The sequence below is a fragment of the Panicum hallii genome, chromosome 5 (genome assembly GCF_002211085.1).
Source record: "Panicum hallii strain FIL2 chromosome 5, PHallii_v3.1, whole genome shotgun sequence".
NCBI classification, from domain to species: domain Eukaryota; kingdom Viridiplantae; phylum Streptophyta; class Magnoliopsida; order Poales; family Poaceae; genus Panicum; species Panicum hallii.
This window is the reverse complement of record NC_038046.1, coordinates 10,465,090-10,476,215: the sequence shown is the minus strand read 5'-3', so window position 1 is coordinate 10,476,215 and position 11,126 is coordinate 10,465,090. Positions and strand designations below refer to the sequence as shown.

The following is an 11,126-nucleotide window of genomic DNA, read 5'->3' as shown; positions in this document are numbered from 1 at the left end:
GGGCAGCCAGTGAGGGGCGAGGTGGTGGGGCCCGGCGCGCGGCGGATTTGACGTCGGGGGTTCACCGGGTCGCCTGGCCCCAATTACTGCCCCCCGCGCCTCGTGAATCGCGCGTGTTCTTCTTTGGTGGGCCTGGGCTGCGTCGTGTCCCCCCTGCGCGCAGCGGTGCCGCGGCGGCGGTGGGCCGGCCGGGCCACCGAGGGGACCCGACGCGCAGGCCACCTCGCCGCCTCCCTGTGCGGCTTGGCATCGCAACCTGCACCGCTGCACGGCAAGTCGGCATGCGGAGTAAATTAAGGCGGCCTGGTTGGTGGGCAGCACGAGCACCGGCGATGCCCGGAGCTAAGGCTTAGCTCGCCTGCTTGACAGCGTCGGTTAGTGCTAAAGATTCAGCTGCTCCATGTGCCCTCGACCAGCTGCGAAGTTGCAGTGGCGACTTATCAAGTTCGCTTAGGTTTGGCAAGGGAATCCCGAGTGTTATCGGAGGAGAGACAGCACCAAAATTCTTCTCAGACTAGTCATGTGGAGTAGCTGCCACCATCGCGAGTTGTTGAATCTCGTCCCTCATGAGGTCCTCAACAATGGCTTTCTTTACGGTCTACTTGTACGGTGCCCAGAGATTTTTAGAGTTCTAGGGACTCGGCCCCTGTCTTAAGCAAAGCAAAAGACCATTTTATCGGTTCATTACAGTTTGGCTACACAACTGTATCGAAACATCCACATCAATAGCTCGCACCCACACACTGAGAACAATTTATCAGCACAGCCAGACCACATATTCTGGGCAGCAATTACAGGCGGAGAAATCAGAGCACATTGCGCAGACCTGTACTCGTCCGCAGCTGCGACCTCCAGGCAAGCTCCAACGGAATCTGATCTTCTGAGCTTCTCCCCGAGCTCCATTGATGAGCTCTGGACGGTGTCTTGTTGTATCTCCACCCCGCCAGCACGTTTTCAAACTCCAGCTTCTCCAGTGCCTTGTTCACAGCAACAGCCTCTCCGGCTTGCAAGCATTTTCCTTCACAGCTTTCAGCCAGCTCTCCATGACCACCTTCTTGTCGGCCGGGCACAGAATTAGCCAATTCTGCGCCAAGCCCGTGATCCTCAGCAGCAATGTTTCATGCTCTGCTAGGAGATATTTCGAAAGCAACAACCATTCCAAAGTTTCCATAGACCCCATAGAGCAGCAGCAATAAGCATATTACTAATAGTAAACTTTTTATTACCATGCCAGCAAACACCAATTGATTCAAAACCTCCCCCTACTTCCCTGCCAATCACATTAGAGATCTCCTTCCACATTCTAACAGCAACCACATAATCAAAGAACATGTGTTGGCAAGATTCTTTTTCCTCGCAAAAGAGACAAGTACCTACTTCTAATTTGTTACTTTTTCCCAAATTGTCTCTAGTGAGAACAATGTTTTTACAAAGCAGCCATAAAATGAACTGGACTCTAGGGGGAATGTTCAGATTCCAAACAGCAGGAACAAAGACAGGGAGTATTCCTCTAAAATTGATAATTTTACACAAAAATTGAGAGGAGTAAATCCCATTTGAGGTAAACTGCCAAATCATATTGTCCTCATCTTCACTGAAAGAGATAGTGGAAGCAAGTTGTACCACCTCCAACCACATTCTCTCTAACCTATCATCCACAGTTCTTCTGAAAGTACATTTTAGATCTACTCCATCCTAGAGGTCAGCTACTATTTTAGTTTTTTCATTCACCAAAACATATAAATCCTAAAACTGAATAGCTAGGCTTATCGAACCTAACCAATTATCCTCCCAAAACCTCACCTTTCTACCATCACCAATTTTCGACCTATACCCCAACCTGGCTGCTTCTGCAGCCCACATTACTCCTTCGAAGAATTGAGAGGCACCTACATCCCTAGAGCACAAGATACGTGGTCTATCTATATGGTACTTATAGTCAATCAGCTGTCTCCACAACTTGTCTTTATCAAGATTGTATCTTTTCACCCAAGAAGCCAAAAGACATATATTCAAATCTCTTTTAAGTTTGGAATTCCTAGCCCCCCAAGCTCCTTGCACATAGTCACAGAAGGCCAATTCACTAAGTGATATTTATGCTTCCCCTCCTTATCACTCCACAAGCAATTGGCCATATGGGAGTTCAGAATTTTATGGCCCATTTAGGGAACTTAATAAAGGAGAGGAGGTAAGCTGGAATACTTGAGAGACAAGTTTTAATCAACACCTTAGCAGTTTGTGATAGTAATTTCCCTCTCCAACTAGCTACCCTTTTTAAGATCTTGTCTACTAAGGGTTGTATGTCCTCCCTCCTCAGCTCATCATGGTGTAGCGGAATTCCTAGGTACTTAATAGGGAACCACCCTTTGGACAGCCCAGGATGTGACCTACTCTATGGGTTTCATCCTCATATAGATTTAAAGGGATGAACTCACTTTTATTAAAGTTGATCCTCATGCCAGAGAAGTTTTCAAACCAGATGAGGCAAACTTTTATTAAAGTTAATCCTCGTGCCAGAGAAGTTTCCAAACCAGATGAGGCATCGTTCGGTTTTGTCGGAACGGGCCGTTTTCGGGGGCCGTTCCGGGTGGAACGGAGCAGCCTATATTGAAAACCGGAGTGTTCTGGCCAGGATCGAAACCTGGTCTGGCCGCTGCCGAACGAAGCCTTAAGGTTCCTCAAATAAGCATCATCAATCTGCATATTGCAGAGACACAACACCTCACAACACCTCCCTCTCTGAAATCATTCAGCAAACCTCTCACCATATCATTCCTAGCAGCTCTCTCTGACATCCTGATGAACACATCCAGAAGGGGTGAGATGGGATCCCCTGTCTCAACCTTTTTCTAGTTCTAGTTTTAAAGGAGCTTTCTTCTCCATTCAGGTTAACACCACACCTACAGAACCTCCCAAGACTATTCTTAATCCAACCACACCAAGTGGAGCTGAAACCTCTAGCTCTCAACACCTCAAATATGAAGTCCCAATTAACTCTATCCTGAGCCTTTTCGTAGTCTTAACTTCAAAATAACCCCTTTTTCTCCTCTAGAATTGATACTATGCACTATCTCATGAGCTACAACACTACTTTCTAAAATAGATCTACTTTCAAAAATAGATCTACCTTTGATAAAAGCACTCTGATTAGCGGCCACTGACCTCTGAGAGACTTTACCCAAACTCAAAGAGTTAGGACTCTTCGACAACACTGGGCCTCCGGTCTAGGAGTTGTCATGTTATGCTAATGGCGCGTTACAGAGGGTTTATACGGGCACCATTAAGGACGCGACGTGTCTCATCTCGCCCATTCTAGTTGCCCCTGCTCCCAAGGTCAGGGAGACAGTTGATACTACGGGATGGCATTATGTAACTTCAGGGAGATAGTCGATGTCTCCGCACTCTGTTTCCGTTCATGCTGCCACATCGATCTTAACAAGCACGCGTCGCAACGAACACCCCCGCGGCGGCGGCGGCGGTGGCTCACGGGAAGGGCGCGTGGCGCTTCATCTCGGCCTGGACGACGTCCACCGCGAAGCCCTTGCCGTGCAGCCGCCAGTAGTCGGCGTTGGGGTTGATCCACTCCGGCTCCTCCATCTCCACCCTGGCCGCCTTGAGCCCCCCCGCCGAGCTGTCCACCCCGTACCTCTCGTCGCGGCCGCGCACCAGGTCGCCGCGCGCTCGCCCCGGCTCCGCGGCCTGCGGCGACACCATCAGCGCCGGCGCGCCGAGCGGCAGCGCGTCGCCGCGGTCCACCTGCCACGTGCACCAGAACTTGCCGTACGTCCTGGCGAGGCTCGCCATCTCCGAGCTCTGCAGCGCCTCCGGCACGCCCACGGCGGTCCACAGCCCGGCCTTCACCTCGTACGCGTGCGAGTGCCACAGCCTCTGCTCCTCCGGCGGCAGGCCCTCGAAGATGGTGTCCGACACGATGTACTCCACGCCTAATAAAGATGAATGAGACACACGAGTCAATCGCTAGCTATCATCACAAACGGCATGCGGTTTTGTGACGGCGGTGGGGAGAAAGAGGCGGCGCCGGCGCGGACCGATGAGGCGGGCCGAGGGCTTGTCGGAGTCGTAGACGGCGCACTGGACGACGTCCTGGTTGAGCCGGGAGAGGAAGTGGTGGACCTCCATCTGGCGGCGCAGGTCGTGGGCGTAGAGCGCGAAGCTGCACGCGTGCAGCTTCATCTGCCGCACCGGCTTCAGCGCCTGCACCATCTGCGCGCCCATGTCCAGGACCTGCGACGACACCGCCGTCGGCCTGCCCGGCGGCGACGGCTCGGCGGCGCCCGACGCGGGCGCGGCGGCCGGCTTCTGATCGCTAGAGGACATCTTCAGATCGCACGACGAGACGGTGGGTGAACGTGACCGACCGTGCGTGAGCGCGTGGATTTATCTTCGCGGCTCATGGTCTGATGGAGGCAGGCGTCTGACGCGTGCCGTCGCGCAGGTGAAGAACGTGGCGACTCGCATGCAACGAAACCTTCCAGACGGCCCAGGCACAGCTTTGCTGAGTGACACAGCATGACAGCACACATGAGAAGCCGCGAGAAGTATGCATCTGGATTCTTTATCTGGATTCTTTTTTTTAAAAAAAAGAGGTGTGCATCTGGATTCTGGGGAGTGGATGTAGGCGTCAGTCAGAATTCACTATTGTTCTCCTCGAGAAGAACTTGAGAACTTGGAACAAAGAAAAAAGGAGCATTCTATACTGAATTAAGGCTCCTTTGAATTGAACTGTAATATTTTCAAGTGCGAATTTTGGAGTATCTTAATTTTTAACTAATATTATCAGGAAAATTTTCTAACCTCATAGAAAAGTTTCCTGTATTTTTTTTCTTCGCTCCAACCAAATAGTCGTTCCTACAGTTTTTCTGGTCTCACTCTTTTCCCCTCTATGGGAAGTGCTAGAGCATCTTGCAAACTTTCTAATTCAATCGTGCAGTACTTACTGAGACAACCGCTGAATCTAGTAACATACAGCGCTCTCATTGTTAACTCCTTGTAACTACTGTTGCCAAGCTTACTGTCAGTACTTGATAATTGTACATGCAAAACTGCGCACATTTCACAAAGACCTTCTCAGTTAACATGATATTCTAGGACCTAAGGCAAAGCCAGGAAGGTTTTCAGTTGGTAGAGCCAAATTTCAGAATTCATGGACCATGAAATGGATGGCCCGTCATGTTACAGTAAAGGAATGTTAACTGTGGTATCAAGATTGCCTGTAAGTTTCTGAATTTCTCCAAGTCATAGGATTATGGCCAGAAACTGAATAGCCCAAAGCTTCAGGAACTTCTTGGGTTCAGCTTACTCGCACTACACATTCCAATCTGTCATCCAAGCTACTGGCGGATCTGCTGCTCTGAACAAGCAGTGAAGAGAGTTTAGCACTCGTATGATTTATGTCACTGTCATGAAATGCACCTTTTGTCAAAATTGCAACTGGCAACGATCTCTGGCATAAATCAAGTAGTAACACGCAAACCACCTTAGTTGGATTCAGAACCAAATTGCCATCAGAAGGGATGTCATGTAGTATCACCGCGTTGGGCCACTAGTGCCCATGAACTGCTCATAGCCCTTGCGCAATATCCCATCATCACCTGGCAATGAAAAAGGGAAATTATGCATGTGCACAAATCCTAAAAATGCCCAAACAGAAGTGAACGGCGCAAGGTATCTGCTTTCTTGCATATCACCTTACAAAAAACCACAGCGCAAGAAAATCTTCCACCGTTTCTGAAAAGAAAAGCAGAGGGCAAAAGGGGTGCAGATCCAGGGCCGAAGAACGGCTGCTGCCATCAGAAGGGAGAGTACATATGTTGTGATCTCATCGCATCAGGCAAACAAAAGCCACGAATTGCTCAAAGCCCTTGCGCAATATTCCCAGCATCACTTGGCAGCAAGAAACAATAAAATCCCCTTCTGGGAAACGAAAATAACACGAACGATTAAGGGGGGAAAACCGAATCAATGGCACCTCCGAAGACTAGGGCGGAGAGAAGAGCCGCCATGATTGGAGGCGGCGGCTCACGGTTGTGCTGCCCATCCGCCCGCATCGGTAGGGTTAGCGGATGGCTTAAACACGTGCGCGTGCGTGCTTGCGTTGTGATGGGCTAAATTGGGCTACCAAATATGGGCTCAATGTGGCATCACAAAGCGACATCATCCCAAAACAGAAAAGGGAAAGCCCAAGCCTTTAGACTTTTCCTCTGACTTCTGTGACTTCTACGTCTCCTGCTTGGCTGCTTCCCGAGTTCAGACTTCAGACTTCGACTTCTACGTCTCCAATGGCGTGCTCGCTCCTCCCGCTCCACGCCCCCCTCTCCTCCCGCCCCGCGCCCAGAACCCTCCCAGTCTTCCCTCGAGGGACCAGGGTTCTGCGCCACCGTCCCCCGCCCCCGCTCCTCCCTCCGCCGCGAGCGCTCCCGGACATTGCCGCGGGGGCCGCGTCGGGAATTCGTGACGCGCTCGCGGACGCCTTCCTGGCGTCGCCGCCGACGTGGCGGTCCGCCGCGGCCAGCAACTTCGCCGTCTTCGTCGCCGGGTCGCCTGTACTCCTCTCCGGCCTCTCCGCCTCGGGCTTCGCCGCCGCATACCTCCTTGGTACCCTGACGTGGCGCGCGTTTGGGCCCCCGGGGTTCCTCCTCGTCGTCGCCTACTTCGTCGTGGTGAGTCGATCCCACCGGTTCTGCAGTATCTGGAACGGACTAGTTTATTTTGAATTGGATTGATTGTTGTGGTTTGATCCATCCCCCTGAAGTCGCTGATATTGTCGGGCTGCCGAGAGTTGCTGCAGATAGGAGCTGTTCATGCTTGTAGTTTGTAGTGCTAGATTGAACCTACCTACGAGTCATTGTTTTTGGATTCATGGACTTGGTATGGACTGCTGGGACGATTTGTAATGACTAGTAAGTGTGAATTGAACCACCTTTCTGCAGGGATGTTCCACCAAGTACAATTAGTTTCAAGTTTCCACACCCATAAATTCTAACTGAACTGACATGAATTCATAGTGATAATGGAAACTTCTTATCGCAAATTCTCTCCACCTATGTGAGTGGGTATCAGAGACCAGTGCTTGCTAGTAGGCAGTAAAAATAATTTAACAATGCTTGGAAGATGATAGGGAAAACGATTACTATTATTGGCCCTTTCTATAAGGTGATTGTATTAATAAAGGACAGTCTGGGTGTGGCGATCCCACCATTTGAAAAATCAAGGCAATGGGAAAACTTTGTTTCTTAGTCCCCATATGCTGATCATTGTGTAATCTATGCCTGTTTTCTAAATTCTTTTGGCAGAGTGAAAGGAATAGGTGCTTGTAGCCTAAGAGGGGGAGCGGGTGAATTAGGTCAACTTAAAACCTTAACCTATGGCTCAAACTAGTTAGCACAAAACATAAGCTAAAACATATTATCTAGATGCGAAACTAGGGTTCAACTAGCGTGAAAACCTCATCCCAAAGAGTTTTGCAACCTATAGCCAATCCTAGCAAGATACTACACTAAGAATGTAAAGGCACACAAGATTGCAATAAAAAATACGGAAGCTTAAAGGAAGGGGATGAGAGGAAGCAAACTCTCGACACGAAGATTTATCCCGTGGTATTGGTAAGCACAAGACCACCCGTAGTCCATGTTGTTGAAGCACGCACTAAGAGTATTGCTTCCCGGTCACCGAGTCTCTTCCGGGACTCTTCTTGACTCGCCACCAAGGTTCTCGCCAAGTCCCCGATCACCTCGATGCCATCTCCACTAAGGAGCTTTTCTGATGTCTATGGCTTTTAACATCATGCTGTCATATTGCATGGCGTACATTTGCCTTTTCTGATGCTTTATCCATTGTTTCAATTCTTTTAGGCTACCAGTCAGTGTTGTTTATTTTGCATTTGATATGCAGGGCACAGCAGTAACTAAGTTGAAGATAAAACAGAAGGAAGCACAGGGAGTGGCTGAGAAAAGAGGAGGAAGGAGAGGGCCTGGAAGTGTTATTGGTTCGAGTGCTGCCGGTTGTGCCTGTGCTCTACTGTCAATATATCATGTTGGTGGTACAGCATTCTCTGAGCTCTGGAGACTTGGCTTTGTTGCCAGTTTCTGTACTAAACTAAGTGATACAGTTTCCAGTGAAATAGGAAAGGCTTTTGGAAGAACAACGTAAGTTTTTGTAACACATCATTTGTGCAGCCTTCATGTAAGATTTCCTCCTGTAGACTTTACATTCTTTTGTTGAACGTAAGTCAATATGGAGTCATGATAAATTCCCAATACTGAGTGCTCAAGTCTTGGGTTCTTTTGTAGAATAGGTATCTGGTGACAACATTTAAGGTTGTTCCAAGAGGTACAGAAGGTGCAGTCAGTATTGAGGGTACTCTTGCAGGAATTCTAGCGTCTGTGTTTCTTGCAAGTGTTGGTTATCTTCTAGGGCAGGTATATGTTTTTCGTTTGAAACTTGGCACCATTAGAAGCTTCCTCGTTTGTTTAACTGAAATCTGTCTTGCATATTCTTGTCAGTAGTATGTCAATATTTCTGTAGTCTGATAGCTAATCTGTGTCAAATACTATGGAATCACATAATGGATTTTAATATTGATACTCAATTTATTTTATAGGGGTGTATTAGGATTTTAAATGTATCTATGATACAAGTTTAAGTACCTAAACATGCACTGAATTTCACTAATTGTTGCTCAAAATCTACAGAGTTTCCCTTTTTCCAATCTTAACACGCTCTAAAAGGAAAAGGAGGAATACATGATTACTGATGATAGAATCCTGCATTATGTTGCAGGTGGGTGTATCACAAGTCGCAGTATGCCTTGTTGCATCCCAGATTGCAAATTATGGTGAGAGTTATATTGGGGCGACATTGCAAGATAAGGAAGGTTTTGAATGGGTGAGTTTGCACTTTTACATGACTAAATACTGATTCTTCATCTACAATGCCTGTCTGAACTTTTCCCAGTTAATCCATTTCTTCATTTTGCATGCTTCATGTTTTTCTTAGTGCAAACTGTATGTTGTTTGCATCACCAAATGAGCTTCCATAGTATTGCTGGAGTACCTAGGTTAAATGATCTATTGAAAAAATCAAAAGAGGGGAATTATTCTTGCATGACATAATTTGCATCTGCTACCTTCTGGACAAACATCTTATTTGCTTCTTGATTGTTTAATCCTAGATCAATTTCATTATAAATGAGTTGAGGACATTCTCAGCATGTGGCTTAATTCAACCTATTGTATAACCTTAGATCGTTTTGGTATAATCCAATATTGATAAGGCATAATGCAAAGGCTGTTATATAATTTCATCTGCTGGTATTTGTGTATCTTTGGGATGTCTGGTAAAATTGCTACATGGGCTGCGTCTAATTGACAGTTATAGAGGACATTAGCTCCTACGGCACTCTTGATCCCTTTTTTTTTGCGTGCAAACTAATTATAAATATATCCTATATAGATATCACAAGAATTCCAGTTGTTAATACTGTTTTCCTACTGTATTGCCTATCAGCTACCTAGAAGCTTCTGTTCACAATGGTCAACTATAACACCTGACATCATTTGAGTTTTTATTCTGGATGGAATTTTGTTATACAAGAACCACAGACCATTATCCCGAACTTCACTGTTTCTTATTCTCAATGTATCATGCTTAGTTTTGATAGTTCATGAAAAAAATTCTCTTGAAACTAATGGTGAATATTGTTCTGTGCAGCTGAATAACGATATTGTCAATGTACTGAATATCTCCATTGGTGCCATATTGGCTGTTCTAATGCAGAAGTTGCTCGTGAGTTGGAGCTCTTGATTTTTCCTTTTGACTTCTGCTCTCTGTAATTTATACTTGTGTAGTAGCTGCTATATTTTGCCCATCTGAAATGTAATCATAGATTCTCATTTGGGCCGTTCTAACTTTCTCTAGGTTCTATTTTTTGATAGTTGTTATGCCTACTGTGAAATGCAAAACTGTCTTTCCTTCTGGTACATTGAGTTTCTCTACCTTTGCTGAGCTTGGTGTTTATGTTAGCCGTTAACTTAGTGTCTAACTTTGAATCATTTGTGATGTGAAACTTGCCGCCTCCGGCGATCGTTTGTGAGGAGACAAGAACTCAGCCAGCCGGCGTTACCAATGCCACTTACTGGGTACTCTTGTCAGGTAAGCTGCGTTGTTTACTAGCGCTACAATCTCCTAACAGTAAACAGTGATTCTCTTTATTTGAAGACATCCAATTTAATGATGGGACATGGTGCGTCGCGAGGTGACGCAGACGCGGGCAGCTCCATCGTTCTGCCAAGCATCACATGGTGCTTCTTGCTTTCGTAGAGAATCTGGTATTGATCGGTCATCTCAGCCTGTACATGCTGCGCCCTTGCCACCGGGTACCCACTAATATTTGAGTCAGACAGCTTTTGTCACATCGGCTGGGATGTGTAGTCTCGACCCACACCTGGGTTGGGCCGGGGACTTCAGTTGGGTGGGGGGGCCTTGCGGGGATGCATGATTCGTCTACTATTTTTATGGTCTCGTGCAGCCGTGCCAGTGCCACTGCCACGGCGTGAGGCTCTGAGCTCGCATTCGTTCCCTCCTGACTGGTTCGTGCCCCATCCATTTGGAGAGTCTTTCAACGTTCAGCCTTCTGTCTTATACCCTCTTTGCTGTGTTCTCTTACTCTGGGGAAACGGTGGTTGTTTTTATGATCGTTGTTTAGCAACTACTATCTGTTTATGTTTTTGTTTGTAGCCTGTATCCTGCAGAGATGGGTTTAAGGAGCTGCCACTGAGCGAAACAGGCCTGGGCGCCTGGCTGAGTTGGAGACAAGCGCACACTTACCCCGGCGGAAAAATAACCTTTTCCAAAGTCGCGAGTGACATCTCGCAGGGGTGACATGCTGCCATGCAGGCGATGCAGGTTACACGCTTGGGCTGTGGAATTATGGAGAGCTCCGGTGACGGGCCCCCCTTCTTTCGCACTTGCGGTCGATTGAAAATGAATGGTCTCAGTGTAGACCCAAGCCGCGACCCGTCCAAAAACAATTTCATGCCACGGGCGTAACTGCCCGCCGGGCCAGTCAAACCACGTACCAGCCTCGTTGTACTGTAGCGAGGGCCATG

At 47.7% G+C, this 11,126-nt stretch overlaps 2 protein-coding genes and 1 long non-coding RNA gene across 6 annotated transcripts; 1 reads left to right on the top strand and 2 right to left on the bottom strand.

Annotated features, from left to right (window-relative positions):
- Nucleotides 1-681: 681 nt before the first annotated feature.
- Nucleotides 682-4,565, bottom strand: LOC112894901 (oil body-associated protein 2B). 2 transcript variants are annotated; one of them, XR_003229085.1, is made up of 3 exons: nucleotides 4,050-4,565; nucleotides 3,163-3,944; nucleotides 682-1,125 (listed from the first exon to the last, which is right to left on the bottom strand). XR_003229085.1 is itself a non-coding variant. In XM_025962746.1 (2 exons), the coding sequence occupies exons 1-2, from the start codon at nucleotides 4,336-4,338 to the stop codon at nucleotides 3,484-3,486; spliced, it is 750 nt and encodes a 249-aa protein (XP_025818531.1). In that variant the 5' UTR covers nucleotides 4,339-4,565; the 3' UTR covers nucleotides 3,025-3,483. The 2 variants fall into 2 exon arrangements, 1 of the variants encoding a protein (XP_025818531.1); XM_025962746.1 differs by lacking the exon at nucleotides 682-1,125 and having other exon boundaries at nucleotides 3,025-3,944.
- Nucleotides 4,566-5,106: 541 nt separating this feature from the next.
- Nucleotides 5,107-6,100, bottom strand: LOC112894410. 3 transcript variants are annotated; one of them, XR_003228984.1, is made up of 3 exons: nucleotides 5,709-6,100; nucleotides 5,498-5,612; nucleotides 5,107-5,371 (listed from the first exon to the last, which is right to left on the bottom strand). It is a non-coding gene; the product is annotated as an uncharacterized LOC112894410 (long non-coding RNA). The 3 variants fall into 3 exon arrangements; XR_003228985.1 differs by having other exon boundaries at nucleotides 5,107-5,417; nucleotides 5,498-6,100; XR_003228983.1 differs by having other exon boundaries at nucleotides 5,498-6,100.
- A 163-nt stretch (nucleotides 6,101-6,263) lies between these two features.
- On the top strand, nucleotides 6,264-9,998 carry LOC112893910 (protein VTE6, chloroplastic). Its single transcript, XM_025961438.1, has 5 exons — nucleotides 6,264-6,680; nucleotides 7,912-8,165; nucleotides 8,315-8,438; nucleotides 8,800-8,904; nucleotides 9,730-9,998. The coding sequence occupies exons 1-5, from the start codon at nucleotides 6,300-6,302 to the stop codon at nucleotides 9,820-9,822; spliced, it is 957 nt and encodes a 318-aa protein (XP_025817223.1). The 5' UTR covers nucleotides 6,264-6,299; the 3' UTR covers nucleotides 9,823-9,998.
- Nucleotides 9,999-11,126: the final 1,128 nt, after the last annotated feature.

Coding starts and splice junctions, on each gene's coding strand:
- LOC112894901 (XM_025962746.1), bottom strand. CDS start 4,338: ATGTCCTCTAGCGATCAGAAGCCGGCCGCCGCGCCCGCGTCGGGCGCC. Junction 3,945..4,049: donor GCCCTCGGCCCGCCTCATCG/GTCCGCGCCGGC, acceptor CATCTTTATTAG/GCGTGGAGTACATCGTGTCG.
- LOC112893910 (XM_025961438.1), top strand. CDS start 6,300: ATGGCGTGCTCGCTCCTCCCGCTCCACGCCCCCCTCTCCTCCCGCCCC. Junction 6,681..7,911: donor TCGTCGCCTACTTCGTCGTG/GTGAGTCGATCC, acceptor TTTGATATGCAG/GGCACAGCAGTAACTAAGTT. Junction 8,166..8,314: donor AAGGCTTTTGGAAGAACAAC/GTAAGTTTTTGT, acceptor TTTGTAGAATAG/GTATCTGGTGACAACATTTA.